A 24,962-nucleotide genomic window follows, 5' to 3' on the forward strand; every position below is an offset into this window, starting at 1 on the left:
TTGCATGAGAAAACCTCACACCTCGCGTTCTCGATGCCATCGTAGGCTCCATCGTCCCGCACGTTCATTTTCAAGCATCTTCTCCGTCCTTCCTTCAGTCTTAGTCTCTGGCAAGACCATCTTGCAAACCTCATGCTCCTCCAAGAGTCACCTTTGCTACATGGCTGTGGGATTTAATGCCAACGCGCCAGTACCAGGTGTTGAAAAGAGGAAAAAAATATATTTTTCTTTAATTATCTTGGAGGGTGTTGGAGAGTAGGTCCAACTGAGTGTTGAGCAAAACTCCTTGGGTGATGGAGATACTCCTTGTATCCAGTGTCCCAGTGGAGGTTCCTAGGAGGTTATTTTATAGTCTTTTCTTTTTTCTTTTCTTTTCTTTTCTTTTCTTTTCTTTTCTTTTCTTTTCTTTTCTTTTCTTTTCTTTTCTTTTCTTTTCTTTCTTTTCTTTTCTTTTCTTTTCTTTTCTTTTCTTCTTTTTTCTTTTTTTTTCTTTTCTTTTCTTTTCTTTTCTTTTCTTTTCTTTTCTTTTCTTTTCTTTTCTTTTCTTTCTTTTCTTTTCTTTTCTTTTCTTTTATTTTATTTATCTTTTATTTTCTTTTCTCTACTTTTATTTTCCTTTCTCTACTTTTCTTTTCTTATTATATTTATTATATTATATCATCTTTTAAAGATAAAAAGAACCCCCCCAAAAAAAAATTCCAGACCCCCAAAACAAATTAAAAAAACACAACCAAACAATCTATATTTTCACACCACCACGTGTGAATGCTCCAGGACATCCCTTTTCCAAGAACCTGGCTATGGAGAGTCTTCTGAGAGCGCTAAATGTTGGCAGGACGGCCGGGAGTCAGAAAACCTGAAGGATAAAAAGGAGAAGAAAGTTTTCTGATTTTTTTTTTCTGCTCTTCAACAGGATGTAAAAAGAACAACACGGGAAAAGAATCCCAGGGCTTCCAAGATCCAGGGATATTTGGAGAGGGAAACGCTTGGGCATGCAATAGAGGAGAAGTCCCCTGCTAAGTTGTTGGTGACACCCTTGGAAGTCTTCAGGTAGGAGGAGGAACATCCCTGCCTTTCTCCAGCTAGAAGTAGCGATGGATTGGGAAGCAAGAAGTTCTTTTTTGGTCTTGAAATGTGAATCTTGGCACCACCTTTTCCCCAGTCCTCCTGCCCAGTCCTCCCTGGCCCTATTGGATGTGGAAACCGCGATCACAAGTTTCGGTGGTAATAAAGATATGAGGACAAAGGTTGACCACAACCATATCCCATGGAGAAGTCTTAAGGTTCTTCTTACTCTTCAGGTAAGAAATTACATATTTTTGCTAAATCCATGAAGGGAACCCATCGCATGTACTTGAATTAATAGGTAGGGATTTAATCCGTCGCGCTAATAGGGATGAACCTACCTGCTGCAGACACGTTATTGCCCTTTGCTGGTGGGAATAGCTCTGACAGCACCTGATGTTATCTGTGATTGTAAATTTGGGAAAAAACAGGGAAAATCCGAGGAAATCAGGGGCTGTTCTATCAATAATCAAGCTGCATTGTGCCCTTTTGGCTCACTAGTCAGTCTGACTATATTATATCTATATAATATGTATACAAATGTAAAGATATTACGTATCTGCTGTGAGTATGCTGCAAGTAAGGGTTTGTTCAGCAGGGAGTTGAAGGCAAATATCTTGAGAGGGAGTTGGAGGGAGTCATGTTTGTTAAATCACATGTTTCTCTTTAAAATCTTGGCGTGGAAGTCAACAGAGCGATCAGCATGGCAACATCGTTCCCGGGAATTTATCCTTAAGGTTGTTTATCGGTTTTTTTACTGTACACAAGGAGGGGAAAAAACAAAAAGAGGGAACAAAAATCTACTAATATCAAAAGACAAGACGTAATGCTTTAAACTTCTCATTGAAAGGAAAAAAGTGCCGGTGACCATAATAAAGAGTTTCTGGAAGTTAAAGGTAAATACAGAGAAGGAAAAGAATATCTTTTTTTTTTTTTTTTCCCCTCACCATTTATATAGTTCAATTTGACAAGGAAATGAGGAAAGAAAAGCTGTCCTGCAACCCTCTTTGCAAGTTCCTTCTTATTTTTCTCCCTGTTATTTTCTCTCCGCGATCACGTTTGTTCATTGGTGTTGGAGGCGTGAAAAAACGGAAGGAATCCTGCTGGACTTTCACCGGGAAGCTGGGCTCTTGGTCCTGTGGATGATTAGGAAGCCTGGATGTTGATGGGTTCCCCCTTCTGGTGGCTGACAGCCATTCACATGCTGACTTTCCAACACGGATCACGCTTGATTACAGGTAAAAATATCTCCATTTGGAATAGATTTTAATAAAACCGCTTATTTCTGCCCAGGTTCACAGAAATGTAGAAGTTGGAAATAACGAGTAGGCAGCTTTCTTCTGTTTGACGGCCTAAACCACCAAATTAAAGCCCTTGTGAAGTCTGGTAGGTGTTAAGGTACCCAAGGCATCCACGTGGGCTGAGTGATCTGGCAGGGCTGCAGGAGACGTAGAACCTTCTAGACTGGTGAATGGAGGCCAGTTGGGAAGCTCAGCACTAGACACCTCGGTGGAGCAAACGAATTGCACCCAAGGTTTTGAATTTGGCTTGCAGATTTAGCTGCCTACGTTGGGCTTCCTAGAAGAGGCGTCGACATACAAGCTCAGCATCTAGGATAAGATTCAGCTGCTCATGCATTGGCACCTACTAGCGTTTTAGACCCTGTAGGGTCTTCTTGGTCTTCCAAAGTAGAACACACCTACCATGTGTGCCAATCCTGTGCGTAGGGAACCTCAGGGCATTCCAAGGAACTCTACCCAACGAACAGACTCGCTGCCTACTGTAGGATGGGCATCAACTGCATCTCCACTGGTGGTAGTAGGAGCGTAGTCAAGTCAATGGTTGAACTGGAAGTGGCAGGTCAGTGGCAAGACTCCCTCTCGTTTATTCAAAGGTGGAAGTTTTACTTTTAATCCTCTTTATGATTAGGAAGACGTGTGGTTTTAGGTGCCCAGTTCTGGATGCGAATCCTACAGATGTGGAGGAAGGTCAGCGCGGACGGGAGCCCCTGGGGCTTGACCAGATGCAATCCTGTACAACATATGAAGTGACATTATATTTAATAGTAAATATTTCCACAGTGTCTCCCAGTAGATTTTTAACTTGCTGTAGAATAGCCAAGTTGCTGTGATAGGACTTCTTTGCAAATCTCTGTTGTTTGCTGTTGATTTTGTTAATTCCAAGAGCTTTTATTCCGGTATCCTCCTTGGAATGGAAATGAGAATGGTGTTATAAAATGTCCTGTTTTTTCCTTTACAAAGATCTACATTGTGGGTGGGGTTCATCTCAGGTATCTTTAGAAATCTGAAATCTACACATCCAACGTCAGTATAGTCACCTGAGGGTGTACACCGCATCTACCCCCACCGTAGGGACATCTTGCCCACCCTATGACATTTCAACTGATACCAGGTACCAACATTTTGGCTGTTGAATCCCACCTTTAATTTTTTGTTAGGTGGGTCCTGCGTCCTGTATCCAACCTTTTACAGGCTTCTCGTTGTTCATCCCTTTCCCATGATTTCTCCATAGCCATCACCTCAATGGCCTCCCAAAATTGCGTCATTTAGCATTCCAAGGGCTGAAGGATAAGCTCCACGAGCCTCACGGAACGCGAACGTTACTCACCTGAGTAATCTGCCATTTTATCTTTACAGGTCAATTTATTAGCTCTCCTCCTAATAGTTCCGTCATTGGAGTCATTGGAAGAGTGGTCGTTCTGCCCTGCCGTGTAGCCAATAACATTCCCGAAGCGTTCTTTGTCCGGTGGATATTTCACGAACGGGCTCAAAAAAGAACCGTGAGCAGATACGACGGGAAGAATGAAAAGGAGAAGCCAGATGAGAGCTACCAAGGCAGAGCCGAATTCTTCCCCAGGGAATTTAGAGCTGGCAACATGTCTCTGCGCTTGAGGGATGTCAGGAGCTCTGACAAAGGATTGTACACCTGCGAGGTCTCCTTCAATGACACGTACCACGATGTGTTCGTCGAACTGCAAGTGGCAGGTCAGTGGCAATCCTCGTTTTATTCAAAAACGGAGCTGAACAGAAATGTCTACATCCACCACCGACCGAGGGAATGACCGTAAAATTTAATATCATTGAACATATAAGCTGTCCTCATGGAGGGGATGTGTGATTTGGGTCGGTTTTCTCTGAATTAATCGCTCTAGCCAATATTTGAGGTAAGTTTTTGTTCTAGTTGGAGATACCTGGATTTAGGTACCCTAACACCTGCATCCCTATGCGACCTGGGAGTAGCGTCTCTCTTCGTACTCCATGAAAGTCCAGTCAGAAGGTTCAGGAAACCCAGCTGGTTGATGTAAAGTCAAATTTATGTTTACATCAATGTATTTTGCATCATTGACAACTTTGCAAAATTTACATCACCGAGCTGATCGTCCAGTTTCTCCATGGTCACCATGATCAGTTGATGTCATTCCAATACCTTCACCACCTACCTCGTTGCTTGCTAGAGGACAAAGCAGTATCGTATTTGTTCTGCCGTTCCTCCTTCTGTTGCAGCCCCTTCATAGATACCATCTTCATGGGTGGCTTTGGTTAATGTGGTTGGCTTGGAAGTGGACGTGTGTTCCTCCTCCGTTTTTCTGCTACTCGGGGACCAATTTCCATGAGATATTTATTGTGGCATCTGGTGTTGTGGCCAGATTCTTCTGAAGATGTCTTCTTAGCTTTACAACTCCAGATGGAGCAAAGGTGTAGCATCTAAGGCACGTTCTAATTTAGCCTGCTGAGATCCTGAGTATAAACAGTATTTTTTTTAAGCTGTAAACCAAATTTGTGCCATGTCAGTGACAGTTTTACCCGGTTATCCTGAGACACTAACACATTCTGTTTTCTTGGATGGGTTACACCAGCTCTTCACAGGCTTCCTGTAATCCATTGATCATCCTAAATATATGGAGATTATTTTTTTTTTCTTTTTTTACAAATTTCTGGGAAATTCCACTGGCAACTGCATTCCAGAATAGCCATCCCCAGCTGGGTCTGTTTGCTGTCATCTCCTTTAAATTGTTCCTTCTTCTCCATCTGGTAGGCTTGCTGGCCGTTAAGAAACTTCAGGGCTCCAGTCTCAGTTTAAATTCAGAAAAGTCCTTCAGTGTTCTTCCATACCAATATGGATAGACCAAAGAAGTGTTGACTTCAAGATAAACCCATTTCCCACTCTCAATACTGGTTGAAATGGAGAATACGTGTGCTTTTTCTTAGCTACAGGTGGTGTGCCTTCCATTCTCCTGAGGAGTCATGTGAAGCAGGGCATTGGCCTCACCTGCTGTGTGGCTGGATGGTTTCCTAAACCCAAGGTGGTTTGGCTGGATGGCCAAGGACAGATCCGGGAGGAACTATCGACCACAAAGACAACAACGACGTCTGCAGGGCTGTACAACGTTGTAACTTCCATGACCCTAAAGCCAGGCTCTGACATGGAAGTCTCCTGTAGGGTGGTCAACGATCTACTAAACACAACGAGTGAGTCCCGAGTCCTGATCTCAGGTGGGTGAGCCCTGTTATCTGCTTGTCAGATAAAAAGGACACGTCATCTAAAAGGCATGGGTCCGATTTTTGTGGCATGAGCTGATCTGAGGATGTACTCCCACCGTCAGCATTGGAAGAAGCTCATGAGGGCTGCAGTCGTCTTCCACCTTTATTTCCTGTTGACTACACAGCCTTTGCCAACACCCAGTAAATCAATTTTTCCTCTTAAAAAAAAAAGGGGGGGAGTCAGGTAGCATCAAGACTGTGTTCCCGTCTTCAAATTCAAAACAATCAGCTTCTTGGGGCTCAAGTAAAATGGATTAAGGACACACCGTATGCACGTGCAAAAATGACATATTTCCTTAACAACGGTCGAAAACTTTCATTATCCAGAAACAGGATAAAACATAAATTCACCAGCTCCTCAAATGCGTTGCCTGCATCCTAAGTTATAACTGGTTTATGTTTTAATCGTTAATAGAATATAACTTCTTTTGGTCATTTGTACAGGTATTTTCTTCCCCTCCATTTCGAAATGGCTGATTATCTTCCTGGTCATTTTATGCCTCAACATGGTCCTGATTTCCACTGTATTTTTTAAGCTGAGAAGTAAGTATTTCTTTTACATATCCACTTCTACGTATGTTATCTTGGTCAACATATAGAAATAGCACAGGGGTTCATACTGCAACCCATGACTGTAAATAAAATCTCATGAGCAAAACCATCGGGGATTGTTTAATGACCAAATACAGGAAATGGAACAAAAAAAAAAAGAAGGGTGTGTGTGGGAAAATACATGGTCTGGGCATGGAGGAATGCAAATTGCACCTCCTTACCTCAGAAATGAGGAACAAACTACGCGTGTCGTTCCCTTGGAAGATAATTCCAGAGGTTTGTCCATAAAATTAGAGCCTTGATGAATCAGACGTGATTTCTGCCTATTACTCTCCAAAAACATGCAAAAAGGTGGTTTTTTTCCCCTCTTTCTTTTGAACCAGGTAAGCACAAGAAAACAGATCAATCAGGTAAGTAATGAGGAAGATGATGACAATTTGTAAGTTGGAAGGGTTTATTATGTTTATATTAAATTACAGGACTAATGAGCAGTTCTAGTGGCATCCTGATGTTTTGTAGTTCCTAATTTTATTTTTGTAATAAGTAATCATTTATAACAATTTAATAAGTTCCTGTATACACAATACTGTAAACGTAGTAAGTTTTTTTCATTTGTGCTTTACAAAGAGTGCGTTCCCTTCCTTTGTGATGCTCTAGCCATTACTATACATTGACTGACATAAACCACCTAGTCATACGCATTCAAGCTTTGTTTGTAATTACTCAAGAGTTAATTAACCCATCAGAAACATTCCCCAGATTCTGTAGAAGAGGAAGAACTAAACGAACCAACCAAACAGTCAAGAGTAATTCAAAGCTCCATCCCAAACTCAAGACTCTAAAAGCAACTTACTCTCCAGATACTCATGAATCTGTTTGGTACTCACCACCTCTGGTCTGTACTTGAAAAGAAAACGGACCAGCCGTCCCAGCATTGTCCCTGCCGCTGTGGGGTGGGGGTAGGGCATAGCTCAGGTGGCTTGTGCTGCACTTCCCTGCTCACCAGGATGGAATATTCACAGCCAAACCACCTGTTGGCCGTGGTCCTTGGCTCGTGTTGTCACCTAGATGACACCAGCTCATGGTTTGGGAGAGTCCTTGTTGACCCCTGCCGTCGCCACAGCATAGCCGAATAAGCTGGGTGAATAATTTTAATCTCTGAGGCACATCTGGTTCTGTTTCCTGGGCAGGTTTGACAGCTGAGGGTACCCGTGTCCTTAGGGATTTATTCCCGGTCTCTCAACCTCCGTCCAAGCTATGGTTGGGACAAGACTCAGTACTGGGTATCTCAGAATTCGGCCTCATTTTTTTTATGAACTCCATTAGAGAGGCATGTCTTGGTTTAAAAAATACATTTTGGGGCTAGCAAGAAGCTTGGGGATTGTGTTAGGTTAAATTAGTTAAAAGTTTTAACCCCGCTTAATTCTGCTTGTCAATACAGTGTTGTCTGATGAGGGGAGTTTAAAAGAATAATTAACGCTTATTTTTTATTATTTTTATTATTAATAATTAACATTAATTTTCTTTGTTTTTCAGTAAAAGCGAAGATGGAATTGGAAGAAGGTAAATGTCCTTTGCATTTGAAACGATGCTACGATGTTCAGAGAGCTCGAAGACATAAAGTCAGGGAAAACACTGAGTGTTGATTAGCAATACGCTAATTGCAGGGGTGGCAGTCCTCCTCACTATTAAGGAACCAGTGACAACCACGCATCGTATCCCACATGTGGTCTGTTCTCTAGTGAAGACTGAAGATCTTCACCATGTAAAGATACAAGGAATTAACATAGCAGTTAATTTTCAAAATTAAAAAGAAATAAATTCAAAAAGCAGCGAGCTTTTCAAAAACTCAACCCAAATCCTTGCTGTTGGGTGGAAAGCTCTTAGGAGGCTTCCAGTACTCCTTCTTTTCCTGGTGACCACTCATCTGCCTTTCTCAGGGTTATTCAGGCTTACCTTTAGCCAGCTGAGCGGCCCTGTAAACCCTGTGAACTTCACGGAGCCGGGGCGCCTACAGCTCAATCCACTTACATACATCCAGGTGCCTTGGAGCGTCTGCAATGCCCTTGGTCATCCGACTGACCTCCTAACTGGAAGGCAGCAGACACCTCATTGAGCTTTGATCGTATCTGAAATTGGACCTAAAGGAGCTTCTATAGGAGACCAGAGACCTTTCAGAGAGACACCTACATGGTGCTTGGGGTAGTCCAGGGCATCTGAAACGCACGCGATGCCTACATCCCTCTCAAACATGGTCAGTCAAGGCACGACCTAAACAGGCTTTGTAAGACCTCTACCAGCAAGACCTACGAGTCTTGTTCCCACCCTGCTTCATGAGTTTTTAAACCATAACTTAAGGAGCTACCTGAATATAATGAAATAGTATTATATAATGAATATAATAGAAATAGTGTGATACATCCGTGGGTTGAATCGTTGGGTTATGTTTGGTTCCATGGATTAAATTTGATTGACATGTGATTTGACTGATGACAACTTGAAGGAGTTGACAGCATAACCCAAGGCTGCGCTTGCTGGATATTGGGGTTTGTGTATTGCAGTTCTTGAGTGCATTCATCTACTCTGAAAGCTCACACTGATACCTCTGCACTGTCTTTTCCAGAAAAACATCGACTGCGGTCATTGTTAGGTAAGATGCTTTTGTTGTTCATTGCATTTAATTGGCTCTATGCTAGAGTTACGTCCACTTTGGGTTTTTTTCTGGGTTGGTTTCTTTGGTATTCAGGTATGATTATGGGGTTTGGTGGCACTGTGAGTATCGTTAAGCATTTAAAATGAAACACAAAGTTCAGCTGAACCAAATCCTTTTCCATGCAAAAAACTCCGGGCATAATCTGAGATTTATTTCCCATCCCCTGTCCCAGAAATAAAAACTTTAAATATTGCAGAATGTTTGTGTGCATGCTCAGCTGTCCAACTAGGTGACAGAAAGTGTTGGAATTACATGTTTCCAACAAAAGCAACACGGGTTTAAGGCTTTATGGAAGGCAGCAGGAAAGTCCACCAAGTAACGTCCGACTTGCGGTTTAGATCCAACCAAGACTCCGTTAATTTCATTTCTTTTATCCTCTCTGCTGAATTTTCAGATGGAGAAAAAACCAAAAGGCGAGCAGGTAAAATCTTTTTTTCTTCAAAATATTCATTGAGGATGCTGTCCAGTGCCAGTAAAAATAAGCTAGTCTGATCAATTAGCTGACTTTGATTTCAAATGAGTTTTCAGAGATGTTAGTACAGGTGATTACGCAGCAAAGAGGTTGATGATATTTACTCCTTGTGTTTTTGCATCACTCATTTGTGCTGTTCCTTTTCCAGCAAAGTCCAACCTCAAGAAACGCTTTGGTAAGAAAACCCGTTTTATGTCAATCTGATGTTCTTATCGAGTGTAGAAGTAGTAAGACAAATCTTCAGGTTAGTCTGATGGGTTATCCGTGGATTTGGAGCCACGTTGTACAGTGAAATACCAACCTCGGGGGGGGGGGGGGGACGACGACGGACGGACGACCTGTCTCCTTTTCCAAGATTGGGGATTGTCCTATTTTGAAAAATGGGAATAAAAAACAAAGGAAAAGCCAATGTTACTGACTGGAATGTCTTCTCCTTTCAGGTCAACTGAAAGCGGAGCTGGGTAAGTGGTTAAAAACAAATAGTGGTTGTGGAGAACACTAGTATCGGTGGAGGAAGAGGTGAAAAGTGACACAGAATCACAGCGATGACAGCAATGGCACATCAGGAGCCTTCCCCATCTGTGAAGTATCTATACCACCCCATAAAACATCATGCAGTGATGTCCATTTTCCTTCCCGTAGGATTTTGGGAAGCCCGGAGCCACGCAGGTAAGCGGGTGGGAGGAGGGGGGTGAAAATTCCCCGGCCAAATGTCCAAGCCACCCCCAGGTGGCAACGCCGCGGCGTGGGGGATGTACCAGCTGCGCTGGGGTCACAGCAATATCCCGGGCTTGGCTGATGGGAAAAGGGTCCGGGATGATGGGAAGAGGGAGGGAAGGGGCTGCTGGGATGCGTCACCGCCCGGGGTGGGATGCGGGGACAGTGCTGGAGGGGACGGGGCGACGGATGGGGAAGGGAAGGAGATGCCCTGTGGAGGGCGGGGAGGACGCGCGCCCCGCAGGGGACGTGGCCGCGAGCACCGCGGTGCCCCTCGGGCCATCGGCGGCTGCGGGGAACGCAGGAATTCCTGCTGGAGTCACGCCAGGACAGCTCCCAGCCGGGAACACTTCACCCGTAGCCCCGCGCCCACCAGCTCACCGGCCCATCCTCCCGTTGCCCTCCAGTTCCCGTGAGGCCGGATCCCGACGGCCGAGTCCTGGAGCTGCGGGTGCCGGCGGCCCCGGGCGCGGAGAGCGAAGCGTCGGACCCCGCCGGCACCTGCGCCGGCTCCACAGTCCCCGTGCTGGTGGGGAAGGAAGGGTTTGCAGCCGGGAAGCACTACTGGGAGGTGGCGGTGGGCGATGGGCAGGACTGGGTGCTGGGGGTGCTGGGGGACGCGGGGGGGCAGGGGGAGGAGGGGGCGCCCTGCGGGGAGGGGGAGGGCTGCTGGGCGCTGCACAGCTCCCGGGGGCAGGTTTACTCCAGCGGCGGAGGCAGCGGCAGCGAGAGGCTGCAGCGGGGGGCTGCGGTGGTCGGGGTGCTCCTGGACCTGGAGGGAGGGCAGGTGAACTTCTACGACGTGGAGCAGACGGCCGTCATGGTGCCAGCGCCCCTGCGGCTCGGGAAGGGACGCGCGGGACGGTTCTACCCGTTCCTGTCCCGACGGGAAGGGACGGACACACCGCGCATCCTCCCGGTCTCCACCCCTCCCCCGCTGAAGCTGCTTTAAAGACACCCACGGGCTGAGGGAGAGACCCTGCCCTGGGAAGAGGAAGGGGAACGGCAGATCCGAGACGTCGGTGATGTACAGCGGAAGGAGGCGACGCCAGAGGCTGCAACAGGGGGAACGAACTGGGAAAGGAAAAACCAACCGGCTGAAAGGAGACCGGACTCGGATTCAGCCACCGCCAGGCAGGATCCCAGTCCCAGCAGAGCTCGTGGAAGCCTGACCAGGACACCGGCGCGTTCGGTTGCTCCGGGATAACGGCACTTTAGGGGATGTCGTGCCTTTCCCTCTGCCGGCAACGCACGTGGTACCCAGCGCTCCGCCGACGTCGGGCTGAGCACCTCCGCCAGCGCCGGGCGAGCCCCGTCCTGCCGCTGCCGTATCCAGCAGTGGAATAAAACGTCTTTTGAAAGGAAAAGAGCGGCGTCTTTTATCATCGTGACCCTGCAGCTCATTGGGACGTTTAGGGCAGGAAGAGTTAAAGGAGAGGGCACGTGTTCCAGCAGGGCACTGAGGGTGCCTTGTTTCCCTGCGAGGCTGCGAGGGGTTGACCCTCCCTCCTCCTCACTGGGGGGAAACTGGGAGGAACTGGAAGCAGGAAACTGATGGGTAACAGTACAGATGGAGCAATCACTCACTAATTGGGTAAAAAGAGATTAGGTTGGGGGGATTTAACCCAATTTACTGCAAGTTGGCAAAAAATATTCCATTACTGGTTTGGGTATGGGGAAATGAAAGACAGAGGAAGTTTCCAATCCACTTCCACCCTTTCCCACGCTCTTCCCCACACCCAGCCCCACTCCAGCCACTCTTCCCTCACCTTTCTACCCCTGGAGGTTCTGCGGAGTCTCCCCGGCGAGGGGCTGAGGGGTTTCTCTGCGCCGCTCCTTGCCTCTCCCTTGCTCCCCTGTGGGTCCTCCGTGGGCTGTGCGGCCTTCCAAGGTATCCCTGCTCCGTCATCCCCTGGCTGCCAGCCCTTCAGGGGGTACCTGCTCTTGGAGCCCTCCTTCTCCTCCTCTGACCTGCTCATGTTCCTTTTTCTTTTGGGCCGTTGTGCTGTAACCCAAGCCGGCAACGCGACTGCTGCTCGCCGCCTCGGGATGGGGCAGAGGGTCGGAGGCATAACAGTGACAAAACGCGTGGGTCGAGATAAAGGCGGTTTAATAATGAAACAAAAAGCTGCACAAGCAAGCGAAGCAAGCCCAGGAATTCATTCACCACTGCCCACGGGCAAGAGGGGCGTTCGGGCGTCTCCGAGAACGCCGGGCTCCATCACACGTGGTGGATACGTGGGAAGACAAACACCATCATTCTGGGTTTTTCCCAGTGCCGGGGCATTACCGGGGCTGGCCAGAGGAGCGGGTCACGGTGGCGTAGGTTGAGGTGGTGTTCATCGCCTGCACGAGAGGCTGCAGAAACGCCAGGGTTTATTTTTGTGGGCTGCAAGCCCGGCGCCAGCACCCAGCCCCAGGCTGGAGGAGCATCGGAGGGAGCCAGGCGCTTTGGAAGACCAGGCTGGGTGCACAAAGTAGCAAAAATGATACCAGATTTGGGGCAATATCGTGTTTCTGGCTGGGTCCTTATTGCTTATTTGGGGGCAGGTCTGCTTGAAAAGCCCCGATATTTTACAGAAGCGTTTAGGCATGAACTAATTTTCCAGGGGAAATGTTTGTGGAAGAAACGGATTAAAAATAAAATAAAATAAAATTGACTTCGTGGAAAATACATCTTGTTGTTGGAGAGGTGCCAGCTATTGGGGGCAGAAAGGGGCATCAGGTGAGGCAGGGGCAGGCAGCCACAGAAAGAAATCTCATTTTCTCCAAGTGAATCCATTGAGTTCCCGGTGGCAGTGGCGCCGTGGGACTCCACCCCACCCAAGCCACCAGCACAGACCCCAGCCAGCACATCCCACCCCTGGGGACCCCGCTCCCCCGTTTGCCACCAAAGCTGCGCCACGACTTACCCTGTGACGCCCAATGTAGGCAACGCTGACGTCTGGGGGGGACAAAACCCGCGCCGTTAGCCCTTGCTTCTCATGCTGGGGTGGGACAAGACCCCCACCACCATCGCCCTGCTTCGAACAGCGTATCCTTGGGGGTCAGGGATGAAACCCCTGCCCTGCCCCCCCCGAATTACCCCCCTCCTGGCTGCAGAGCAAGCAGCCGTCCCGCCTGTGCGTGCAGAGCAGGGATGCTGCTGGGTTTTGGCTGCATCTTCCCCCGACCCACAGCATCTTCTCGCTTGCCCAATCCACAAACGTTTGTCTGCCTCTCTGTCCCCGCGTGGGAAACCGAGGTCACCCTGCAAATAGAGCGAGGGCAGGGAGATACCCCGCTCCCGCAAGCCGCAGCACCCCTGTGTCACTGCAGCCTGTGGTTTCAGAGGCAGCGAGATGTTTTTCTCCACCAACACCCAGAAATGCACCCACTTCCTGTGCTGCTGCACCCTGCTTCGGAGCAGAAATTGTCTGGAAATGAGCGGCAGAGTGGGTTAAGCAGCAAGCCTGGGGAGGGGGGGCTGGATTGCAGAGCGGGGGGCTGGGAGTGTGTCGGGCAAGTCCCTGCCAGCAAGTGGGGTTGCTCCCCTCGCTTCTTGTCACCTTTTTTCTGCAGGCAGAAGCTGGGCTGCGCATGCAAGGAAGAAGCAGGGTGCAATGCAGCTGGGGGGATTCTGCCCTGGTTCAACGAGCAGGATTTTTGAGCATCCCACTGGGATTGCACGTGGGGAGGGGGAAGGTCCTGCGTGGGTCCCCCCAGGGTGGGGGAGGTGGTACTCACACTGTATTTCATTGTCGTTGCTTGCTTCAGCCTCGTGGCTGGGAACTCGCTGCTGCCTGGGCGGGAGGAGGGGGAAAAGGTTTCGGACTCTGTGTCCTGCCTGCAATGGGGCCATCTGAGTCATTGCAAGGGATGATGCAATTGCATCGGGGCCACGGCTGGAGTCAGGGTCAGGGCAAGCCCTGCTCTTCCCTGCCTCCATCACGGGCACAGCCCGTGCTGCCCTCGGCCAAGGACCACCCCAGGGTGCCCGGGATGCCCCCGTCTCCATCACCCCAAGCCCCCCAGCCAGGAGGGATTGCTGCTCACCTTCGGCATCTCTCTCCGCAGCCCACTGCAAGGACAAAAGGGAGCGGTGAGGAGGCAGAGCTACCTCACAGCCCACCAAGATGATGGGCTCGACCCCCACACCTCCCTCGCGGAGGGAATTTTCAAGCCCAGCCATGAATCCCATTTCCCAGACTGGCTTTTCCCAAGCCGTGGGCAGCCCAGGTGTCCAGGAGCGATGCTGGCTCTGCTCAGGCCACCCAGGAGGCTCCCGTGCCCAAGGGGCTGGGAGCAGCTGCCTGCCAGGGGCAGGGGGGCATTTGGATGTGCCAGCCTGCTTTGGCTTCGATGTCACCCCAGAGGTAAAGACATCTTTATCTCAGCACCTTTGCTCCCCCCAGGGGAAAAAGGCTCAGCTTCCCGCTGAAAGGGGGGCAAGGATCTGGCCATTCTAAACAGGCACGGGTCAGCCAGCAGCAGCCCCGGCTCAGGGTGCAGTTTTAGCTCGAGATTTACCCCCGGTTTCCCCAAATCGCTCACCTCGCTTCAAAAACCAGCAGTTGACGGCAGCCAGGAGGAGGACGGAGGCAGCCACCAGTCCCAGCCCGATTCCTAAGTCACGGTGGAGCAGGGGATCGGGAGCTTGGGGGAACAGAAAGTGTTGGGGAAGAGGAAGCATCACGCGGAGAGGAAGGAGAGGTCAGGACGTGCCCTTAGAGGCGGCCAGATCCCAGCTGATGAACCTCCTCATGTGTTGGTGTCACCAGCCCGGCATCCCTCGTCCCTCAGCATCCCTTGTCCCCCAGCATCCCTTGTCCCTTGGCATCCCTCCCCCCCCGGCATCCCTCGTTCCAATGCTGGGAGACACCGAGTGTGCAGGGTGGGGGGGATGACCGACCTGTGGGTGCTCGCTGGGTGCTGGACTCGCTGCCTGGGGGGAGGAAGGGACAGGGTGAGAGTCCAGCTCGCCTGGGAACTGCACAACGAAGCCACTGCGGGGACACAACAAGCACACCTGCCCCACCATCTTTGATGGTCGCGATAAATAAATAACTGCACGGTTGGGGCTGGGGGTTGGCACCAGCAGCAGCAGCGCTGCATGCGTGTTCCTGATGCTGGGGCAGGAGAGGAGCTGGATGCTCGCCCAGCACTGGGTCGAGTTTCTCCGGCAGCAAAGGCTGGGATGAACTGCACACAGACCTCCAGCATCCCAAGCACCTGTGGACACGCCATAGGGAATTACCGCCCCCCCACATTCCACTGGCATATCTGGGGTCCCATGGTGATGCTTGATCATGTCCCAGCACCGTGTCTCACCTGTGACGGCCACCTGCCGGGGGACACTGAGGGCAGAGCTCCTCACCCAGTTCTTCTCATCCTTGTGCTGGTACCCACACGTGTACCACCCCGCACTCTCCAGGGTGACATTCAGCTCCATGACATAGTTCAGCTGCCCCCAGTCAGCTCTCAGGCTGTACTTCTCCATCCCATCCTTGCAGAAGACAACTCGAGTGGCATCAGATTGCTGGTTAACGAAGCACCATAACGAAACCAAATCCCCCTCGCGAGTGCTGGAGGTGCTGAGTGAGAGGACCGGAGCTGGGAGAGTACCTGGAGAGATGGCACAGGGATGCCCCAGCAGCGTTCCTGGAGCCTCCTCCCCAGGCTCCACGCACGGGGGGTAAACCCCCTCTCCCGCCCCGTGCCGACCCCCCTTTCCCCATCCCAGCCGCATCACCTGGGATGCTGCAGATGCTCTGGACGCTCGCGCTGGCTCCTGTGGCGTGGGGGAGGAGAGGGGCTGGGTTAGAGGGGCAGTGACCCAGCTCACCCACGCGCCTCTGCAGCCCCTCAGCCCCCTGGCTTCCCACCGCCCCGCACCCCCTGCCTTGGCTTGGCTGCGCTGGCTGGGATCCCTGGCGCCCTGACGCGCTCCGGCACCCACCGACGCCGATGGATGCTCCCATCCATGGGGATGTACAGAAAATGTGCTGCGTGCCCATGGCAGAGCGCCGGCTGCAGGACCCAACGATCCCCGGCCCCTCACCAGAGCACCCCTCCCCCTCACACCCCCTCCCCAGCTTCCCGTGCCCAGCACCCGTCCATGCTGCCTCGCTCCCCAGCCCCCCAACAAAACCCTCCCCAACCCACGCAGCAGCAGCAGCAGCACAGCAGGGCCAGCAGGAGACAGCCCGATGCATCCCCCCAGCCCCAGCATTTCTCGGGGGGCTTCAGGAACCCCCTTTCCTCTGGGCAGCACCCCAGATCTGACGGCCCTGTGCCTCGCAGCACGCTGGGACGGCTCGTGCCGTGTAGCTGTGGCCAGCAGCACCTTGGCCACCAGGAGAGGTGGGGGCCCCACCTCAGCCCCCGCCATGGACACACAGGCCCCCCCCCGTCACGTCCCCACGCCCCAACACCACAGCACCAGCCGCTTTCGCCTGTTCTTGGGGGCAGCATCCTCCCGGCAAAGCCGCCCTGCCCCTTGCCCCCATGCTGATGGCAGCAGGGGGGTTGCAGATGCCCCTGCCGCTTGTGCCCTGGGCTGCGCCCACAGCTGCACGTCCCCAAACCCCCGGGGAGCCAGCAAAGGCCACCAGCCCCCCATGGGGCCAGCAAAGGCCACCATCCCCTCCCAAAGCCTTTTGGGTTCCAGTCATGGGGGGCTCGTGAGTCCGTGGGGGGAAGGATGAGCCGGGGGCGCATGCTGGGGGCTGCGGACTCTGAGATGCCACCCCCACCCCAAGGGAAACCGTCGCATCGCTGAGGGCAGGGGAGAGCAGCCCCCTCCTCGCACACACGACCCCACCAGCCGGGAATCCAGCAGCTCCCCCAGCTCTGCTCGGCAAAGACGGCAGCAACACCAGCCTCTGGCTTCGGGACAAATCCTTTACTCCTCCTCTCCCACCCGGAGCCCACCCGCGGGGTCCGCCAGGGGCACAGGGACCAGCCCCCCACCCCCCAGTGCCCAGGGAAGGGCCCTGGGCTGCCAGCACCATCCCGGGCACTGGGAAGCACTGGAGGGATGCAGGAGCTGGAGGACATCACTGGAGGAGGCTGCAGTGGGGAGAGCAGGGGGCTGCGAGGGCATTGGGGGGCACTGACGGCAAGGGGGGCGTCTCAGCGGCTCTGTCTCTCCAGGAGGAGGGTGATGATGGGGGCGGACGACAGCAGGAGCAGGGTCAGGGCAGAGCGCAGGATCCAGATCCAGAGGGGCATGGCTGGCCACAGAAAGGACGAGGGTCACCACCGGGACAAAGCTGGGATCGGGGGGAAGGGGATGCTGGGAAGGGCTCCGAGCAATCACCTACCTCTGGGGGGGGGCGCGAGCTTGGGCAAGGGGCTGCCGCCTGTCAGGGAAATGCAGACGTCGTGTGTCCTACTGCCGGCACCAGAACCACCCCAGAACCCAGCAGAGCCCACCGCCCACCTCTTGCTCCATCACCAGCGTGGGGACCACCCAGCCCATGGCACGTCCCCACCTTCCCGCAGGGTTGATGGAGAGGAGCCCTGGGAGACCCCCCAGCTCAGCCCTAGATCCATTAGACCCCAGCCCCGGCTCTCTGGCATTGCCATTCGCCCAGACCCCCGTCTGTGGGAGAGGAGGGTGCTGGAGGGAGTGGGGGTCCCCTGGGGCGCTGGGGGGGGATCTGTCTCTAGAGCATCCCTCGGTGCAGCTGGGGAGCTCAGCTGGGGGACAAGTGCCATGCCCTGCCTGCATCCTCATCAGAGCCACGTGGCAGCGAGTGCCCTGTCCCCTCTGCCCACCCATGGGGTCGTGTCTCACCTGTGACGGCCACCTGCCGGGGGACACTGAGGGCAGAGCTCCTCACCCAGTTCTTCTCATCCTTGTGCTGGTACCCACACGTGTACCACCCCGCACTCTCCAGGGTGACATTCAGCTCCATGACGTAGTTCAGCTGCCCCCAGTCAGCTCTCAGGCTGTACTTCTCCATCCCATCCTTGCAGAAGACAACTCGAGTGGCATCAGATTGCTGGTTAACGAAGCACCGTAACAAAACCAAATCCCCCTCGCGAGTGCTGGAGGTGCTGAGTGAGAGGACCGGAGCCGGGAGGGTACCTGGAGAGATGGCACAGGGATGCCCCAGCAGCGTTCCTGGAGCCTCCTCCCCAGGCTCCACGCACGGGGGGCAAACCCCCTCTCCCACCCCGTGCTCACCCCCTTTCCCCATCCCAGCCCCATCACCTGGGATGCTGCAGATGCTCTGGACGCTCTCGCTGGCTCCTGCGGTGTGGGGGAGGAGAGGGGCTGGGTTAGAGGGGCAGTGACCCAGCTCACCCACGCGCCTCTGCAGCCCCTCAGCCCCCTGGCTTCCCACTGCCCCACACCCCCTGCCTTGGCTTGGCTGCGCTGGCTGGGATCCCTGGCGCCCTGACGCGCTCCGGCACCCACCGACGCTGATGGATGCTCCCATCCATGGGGATGCACAGAAAATGTGCTGCGTGCCCATGGCAGCGCGCTGGCTGCAGGACCCAACCCCCTCCCCTTGCCAGAGCACCCCTCCCCCTCACACCCCCTCCCCAGCTTCCCGTGCCCAGCACCCGTCCATGCTGCCCCGCTCCCCAGCCCCCCAACAAAACCCTCCCCAACCCACCCAGCAGCAGCAGCAGCAGCACGGCAGGGCCAGCAGGAGACAGCCCGATGCATCCCCCCAGCCCCAGCATTTCTCGGGGGGCTTCAGGAACCCCCTTTCCTCTGGGCAGCACCCCAAGACCTGCCGGCCCCATGCCTCGCAGCGCGCTGGGACGGCTCGTGCCGTGTAGCTGTGGCCAGCAGCACCTTGGCCACCAGGAGAGGTGGGGGCCCCACCTCAGCCTCCCTGCAGATGCTACACCCACTGCGGGTGCTTTCCACCTCATCCCTGCAGATGAGGGTGCAGGGGGTGCTGGTGACCCCGTCACGACATGTACTGGGCTGTATTGCCAGGCTGAGCAGAGGGGAAGTCGAGGGTCCAATGAGGACCCCCCAGGTCATTCTAGAGGGAAGGTCGGGGTGCAGGGATGCCACGAGCCATCAGTTATGGCAGCAGGGCTGCAAAGTGCCAAGGACTGGGCAGGAAAGAATCTGTTCTCCAAGGGTTTGTCCCCAGGGAACCAAACCCCTCTCCTTTCTCATCATCTCCCCCTCCACAGCTCATTTCTGGACCCAACCCGATGCTCACCATCACCTGGGGAGCTGCCGATGTCCTGGGTGGTCACGCTGGCACCTGCACGGTGGGGCAGGGAGAGTTTTGGATCATCCAGAGATCCAGGTCCAGGTCCCCATCACCCAGTCCGTGCTTGGAGAGAACCTTCCCACCCCTGCCTCTTCATTCTGCATCTCCGCGGTCTCCTTGACGCTCCCCAAGGCTGTTTTGGGTGGGATTGTGTTTCCCAGTGCATGGCCTCGCTCACCCATAGCCCCATATGCCTCCCGTGTCAGGCAGGGCATCTCTTCTGGACCCTTCTCCCTATTCCCCAGGTGTCCTTGCCCTTTTGTCTCCACCTTAACCCATCCCAGAGCTCCGCACCCCAAGGAAAAGACACCCAACTTCCCAAGTGCCACCTCTCCCTGCAGAAACCGCCTTCATGCCCAAGGTGACGCCTGCCATCACCACAAGGAAAGGGATTTTCCTTTCAATTTGGGATGATAAACACTACAAAGCTCGCTCCATCACCCTGCCACACACACCAGAGCGTTTCTCTGGGCGCTCAACAGAGAACAGGAGCGGTAGTTCTACCAAAAAAAAAAGGATACAAAGCAGCCATAGATATTTTTTGATGTATATATAGATATCTTTATCACCCTTCTGTTGCACCACAGGGGATGTGAAGTGACAATTTGGGTTTGCTGCTAAGAAACGTGGAGCTGGTGGGCTCTTCAAGCTGGTTCCCAGCCCCAAACCAGGACAGATGCGTAAGGGGGTTACGCACAGCTTCTCTGCGTAAAAAAATGAAAAATGAAGGTTAGACAAGCCCTTGCATAGATCTTCCATCAGCTTCCCATCAGAGGACCATGGATCCCACCAGGAAGGATGAGCTCGCCTCAGCCACTGCTCCTCGCTGCAGCCGCTGGGTTCTGGGTGACCTCACTCTAAAAAAAAAAAGCTCTGCACACTCAGAAACCGACCGCACGAGCCTTTGGTCAGAGCGCTGACGAGCGTGGCCGGGCCTCTCATAATTATATTTAGAAATGAGATTTCCTCTCTTGTTCCCCAGCATCCACCTACCAGCACCCCCAGAAAGACGCCTGTCCCCACCATGCTTTGCTGGGCTTGAAGCAAAACTGGAAACAGCAGCAGCAGCTGCAAATCTGCAAGCCAAGGGGCCAAAAATACCCCAAATGTGGGGGAGGGCAGAGGGCTGGGAGCTGAAGGAGCTCTCTGCACGGCTGTCACCCCAGCTTCTATGCTGGAGGGTGAAGCAGACGAGCTGCATCTTCCCAACCGGCTGAGGAAGGTGTTAATTGGGGTGCCAGCACCCTAATTAATGCACCCCAATTTACGCACCGTGGTCACCAAGCCACTGCGGATACCCTGCCTGGATGAGATGCAGGTGGAGGTGGCTGCATCCCTCATGCGTCCCATCCCCTCTGGCTTCCCAGCTGGCGAGGGATGATGCTCCAGCAGGATTCAACCTGCTTGGAGACCTCCCTGGCCTACACCAGATCCCCTGGGATGTTTGCTGGAGCTTTCCATGCAATAGCTCTCCTAGGATTGATGTTCCTTGGCGAGCTACACCTGTGGAAGAGGTTTCCCCTCGCTCTTCTCCCTCCCCAGCCCGTTTCGGTGCCGAGGCATCACCTCCAGCTTTGCTTCCCAGCCTCCGATCACCAGGTTGGCTCCCAGCCTTCCTTCCCGACCGCGCAGCCTTGCTGCCTCGTGCCTCTTTGCTTGGCATCACCCCAAGCCCGTTTTGGGTGAGTTTGTTGTTCCAGGTGCTGAACTTCTCCTAAAAATCTCAAGGACTGATCCAAAGCTGATGACGAGAGCACCATCAGCCAAGGCCACCTGCTCAAGTTGGAAGATCAAGCATTATTCCAGACTCTTTTTGTTTTTATTATTTATTTTTTATTTTTCTCCCTGCTACTTAGACTCCTTCAACCCAGGAGCCCTGCTCCGTCTTTTCCACCCATGCCCTAAGCATTCGCACACCTCTGGCACCAGCACGGTGACCATGCAGCCCACCCTTCAAACATTCCTCCTGGATGTCTCCATCCAACCCCCACCCCTGCCCTTCTCCAGACTCACAGAGCATCCACAAGAGGATGCTGAGGAGCTCAGGATGGGAGCTTTGACCCCAACCCCCAATAATAAAATTTTCCCAAAGCAGCTTCATCCTCGGGCACAAATCCTGCATGCCTGATGCTAACCGTGCATCCCCCTGCCAGGCAGGGAAAGGACCGACGGGGTCAACAGGACCCTCTGGAGAGAAGGATGGAGCCAGGGAACAAACTGCAGTTCAGCTGCCTGCACCCCATCAGGTTCCACCTTCCCAGCTCAGCCCCGAGCTGCAACCACCCGCCAAACCTCCCAGCACCCCCCTCCCAGCACCACAACAGCACAGGGGCTTTGAGGTCGCCAAACCTCCCAGCACCCCCCTCCCAGCACCACAACAGCACAGGGGCTTTGAGGTCGCATGGTTAAACCTTCTCCAGCCCCAGGACGTCGGCGGTACGTGACTCCGCAGCAAACCTCAGCTTGCTCTCAGGCAGTTTCGAGAAGGCAAACAAGCCCTGGCCCTTCTTTCATGAGTTTTATCGGGTTGTAACAAGAAAAAAAAAGAGCTGTGGTAGGAAATAAATCATCCCTTGTAACTGCTCCGCTCCCCCTTGGACCAGTTTGGATGCACCTTGGGAAAATGAGCATTAAAACGGCTTATTGGTGCTGGCATTTTTCCTTCGAGCTGCCACGCTTTCCAAACACGCCGGACATTTCCGCACCAGCTGTGCTCTGGGATGAACTGTGGCTGTTTTCTGCTGTTTAAAGCTTTTGGTTTCCCTTTTCTCCCCACCTCTCCAAAGCTTCTTCAAGGCTAGAGAAGACGCAGACCACTGGAGATCCTTGCTGGACCTCTGGGACCTCACTCCACTTTCTCCCCAACATCGAGACTAAGCCCTCCCCAAGTCCCCTTGCAGATGGGTGAGCAGATGGATGGAGGGGAAGGTGTTTTTTGGGGGGTACCTGTCACAAGTGGGGTCCCACAGGGCGTGATACGGGGCCCAGCGCTGGTTAGAATCCTCCTAAGTGATCTGGGTGATGGGATCAAGTACGCCGGGATGAAATTTACCGACAGGGAGCAGGGAAGAAGACACTTCGGGAGAGCCACCCTGTGGGAAGACCTGGACAGGCTGCAAGGGTGGGCTAAGAAAAACTTTCTGAAGTTCAACCAAGACAAATGTAAGGTCTTACACTTGGGAAAAAATCCCGGTGCGCAGGACAGGCTGGGATCTACCTGGCTTGTGGGGGGCAGCTCTGTGGAAAGGGATCTGGGGGTCCTGGTGGGACAACAAGCTCGATAGGAGGGAAGAACGTGCCGCTGAGGCAAAGAAAGCCAACGGGGTGCATCAAGGGCATCATTAACAGAGATAAAAATGTCATTATCCTACTCTACTCACCGCCTGTCAGGCCACCCCTGGAATACCGCATCCAGTTTTGGTCCTCACCATACAAAAAAGACATGGACAGGCTGGAGGGTCCGGAGAAGGGTCCTCAAGGTGATCAAAAGGAGCTCAGCACGTGAGGAAAGGGGGAGAGAACTGGATTTATTCAGCCCTCAGAAAATTAAGGCTTCGGGGAGACCTGCTCGTTGTGTTCCAGTCCTTGAGGCGTGGCTACAATAAGACAGAGACTCCCATTTTACCAGGAGTTCCGTGGAAAAGACGACGGTGAGTGGGTACCGAGTTACTCCTGGGGAGATTCCAACCGGAGACGAGGAAAATATTTCACTTTAAGAGCAATCAGCCATTGGAATAAGCTCCCCAGGGAAGTGGTGGATTCCCCAGCGCTGAATACCTGGGATCTGGCTGGGCAGGGTGCTGGGGGTTTGAACTAGAGGATCTTTACGGTCCCTTCCAACACAAAACCATTCTACAATTCCAGGATCTTGTCTACAACAGGCTTTTACCAAGAAAGCTTGGACCAGATGATCCTTGAGGATCCTTCTATGACTCTGTAATCCCTGGGCCATTTCAGGGGGAGGCAGACAGGTGACAAACCCTCCCCACCTGGAAAGCTGAGGTACCTCTAGGTGCCTTTGTGATGCTGCAACACCTTCCTCCCCCCCTTAGTCCAAGCCAGGGCAGGCGGGTGCACAAGCTTGAGGTCTGGTTTTGAAATCCAGGCTGGGAGACCCCAAGCGCACGGACAAGACGCATGCGAGCGCACCACCCCACTTCCAGTCGAAATAGCAGCTTTGGAGGGGGAAGGGGGTCCCTGTCTCGCTGGCACCCACAGCCACCCTGCAATAGAGGCCACCAGCCAGCGGACCCACCCCACCGTCCAACCTGACGGGGGCCAGCGCATCATCCAGCCTCGCCTCCCTCCTGATTCGCAAGCCCAAGGCATCTAAGGCAGGGCCAGGCGTTCTGGGCGAGCCAAGAAAGGACTCGCAGCAGCCCCGGAGGGCGGCAGGGGGAAGCCCAAAGGGATTTTGGCAGCAGCATCGAAGGGCTGGCAGTCGCGGCTGCCCTGGCGTCCCCCAGCACCTTCCTCTTGTGTTTCACGGGCTGGATGTGTGCCTCTAGGGCCAAAGAGCCCTTGGGTGGCCACGGAGACATAGGTGGCCTCCTGGCACACCGAGCGTTGAGCCTCCCGTCTCTGCCAGCCCACCTGGAAGCAGGGATACCTCGCCTGGAGCTCATCGGTGAACGTGCATTTTTGTTTTGGCACAGCACTGGGCAGGCAGGGCTCGACCTGGGGGGAAAAGCAGAGGAGAGGGAAAATCTCAGCAATTTTTATGCCGCATAAAGGACGCACATCTCCCGTGGGAGCTCCTTCCTGCCTCCTGTCACACAGGTGGCGATGCCCAGCAGCAGCAGAAACGCATCCCAGATCCTGGAAAAGCCCAAAGATAAGAGCCCTGTCCTGCAAGAGCAGCCCTGAGCAGGTGTGGGGTGTGGGAAGCTGGGGTGGGACGGGTAGATGCCCCCTGGAGCAGGGAGCGCAGCTCAGGCATCGTCAACCTGCCCCCAAAACGGGGAGCCCAGCTCAGTATTCACCATGCTCCCCCCAAAATGGGAAGCGTGACTTAGTGCTCATGACATTCCCCCCCAAAACAGGGAGCCCAGCTTGGTGCTACCGTATTGGCCCCCCAAACAGGGGAGGCTCATGGCTCGTGATATTCCCCTGAAAAGGAGGAGCACAGCGATAGCCCCCCAAAACAGGGTGCACGGCTCAGCGCTCACAATAAAGGGGGGGGGGGGGGGAGACAAAAAGGGGAGTGAGGAAAATTGAGGGGAAAGAAGGAAAGGGGGACGGGAAGGAAGGAAGGGAGGGGGAAAACAGGGAACGTCATAGGGGGAAAGGGGGGGAAGGCAAGGAGGCGGGGGGGGGCGGAGGAGGCAGGGCAGGAGGGGGGCGGGGCAGGAGGAAGGAGAGAGACCAGCAGTTACTGGGGAGGGCAGGAGCGGAGCAAAGGCACCGGGAAGGGGAGCGGGGCTCGCGGACCACGGCGCTGCCGGCCCCGCCCCCACACACCTCTGGGGGTCCCGGCGGCGGTGGGGCTGGCGAGACCCCGGCCCCGACCCCCGGCTCGGCCCGGTGCCGAGGCCGCCGGGCGCTGGCAGAGCCGCAGGGCCCAGCCCGGGCCTGCTTGCCGTGCCGCCTGCGGTGACCCGGAAGCTCAACCCGCCGTGGGCGGGGCGGGGCAGGGCACCCACGGGGGGGGC

General features: G+C 53.7%; 2 protein-coding genes across 2 annotated transcripts; one reads left to right on the forward strand and one right to left on the reverse strand.

Annotated features, from left to right (window-relative positions):
• The first annotated feature begins 1,616 nt into the window (after positions 1–1,616).
• LOC114014567 (butyrophilin subfamily 2 member A1-like) lies at positions 1,617–11,448 on the forward strand. Its single transcript, XM_055711986.1, has 12 exons — positions 1,617–1,961; positions 2,144–2,303; positions 3,723–4,070; positions 5,295–5,579; positions 6,072–6,170; positions 6,563–6,589; positions 7,716–7,801; positions 8,803–8,824; positions 9,513–9,539; positions 9,805–9,825; positions 10,007–10,033; positions 10,489–11,448. The coding sequence occupies exons 2-12, from the start codon at positions 2,225–2,227 to the stop codon at positions 11,031–11,033; spliced, it is 1,566 nt and encodes a 521-aa protein (XP_055567961.1). The 5' UTR covers positions 1,617–1,961; positions 2,144–2,224; the 3' UTR covers positions 11,034–11,448.
• A 726-nt stretch (positions 11,449–12,174) lies between these two features.
• LOC129734148 (uncharacterized) lies at positions 12,175–24,941 on the reverse strand. Its single transcript, XM_055712308.1, has 12 exons — positions 24,687–24,941; positions 22,258–23,988; positions 20,878–21,084; positions 19,258–20,168; positions 15,813–15,851; positions 15,392–15,685; positions 14,973–15,005; positions 14,615–14,716; positions 14,117–14,141; positions 13,808–13,863; positions 12,994–13,025; positions 12,175–12,439 (listed from the first exon to the last, which is right to left on the reverse strand). The coding sequence occupies exons 6-12, from the start codon at positions 15,558–15,560 to the stop codon at positions 12,368–12,370; spliced, it is 489 nt and encodes a 162-aa protein (XP_055568283.1). The 5' UTR covers positions 15,561–15,685; positions 15,813–15,851; positions 19,258–20,168; positions 20,878–21,084; positions 22,258–23,988; positions 24,687–24,941; the 3' UTR covers positions 12,175–12,367.
• Between the last annotated feature and the right edge of the window lie 21 nt (positions 24,942–24,962).

Source organism: Falco cherrug, chromosome 5 (assembly GCF_023634085.1).
Source record: "Falco cherrug isolate bFalChe1 chromosome 5, bFalChe1.pri, whole genome shotgun sequence".
In the NCBI taxonomy this organism is placed as follows: Eukaryota; Metazoa; Chordata; class Aves; order Falconiformes; family Falconidae; genus Falco; species Falco cherrug.

Coding starts and splice junctions, on each gene's coding strand:
- LOC114014567 (XM_055711986.1), top strand. CDS start 2,225: ATGTTGATGGGTTCCCCCTTCTGGTGGCTGACAGCCATTCACATGCTG. Junction 4,071..5,294: donor CGTCGAACTGCAAGTGGCAG/GTCAGTGGCAAT, acceptor GCTTTTTCTTAG/CTACAGGTGGTGTGCCTTCC. Junction 9,826..10,006: donor TCAACTGAAAGCGGAGCTGG/GTAAGTGGTTAA, acceptor TCCTTCCCGTAG/GATTTTGGGAAGCCCGGAGC.
- LOC129734148 (XM_055712308.1), bottom strand. CDS start 15,560: ATGGAGAAGTACAGCCTGAGAGCTGACTGGGGGCAGCTGAACTATGTC. Junction 14,142..14,614: donor CTGCTGGTTTTTGAAGCGAG/GTGAGCGATTTG, acceptor TTGTCCTTGCAG/TGGGCTGCGGAGAGAGATGC. Junction 13,864..14,116: donor TGCGGAGAGAGATGCCGAAG/GTGAGCAGCAAT, acceptor CCTCCCGCCCAG/GCAGCAGCGAGTTCCCAGCC.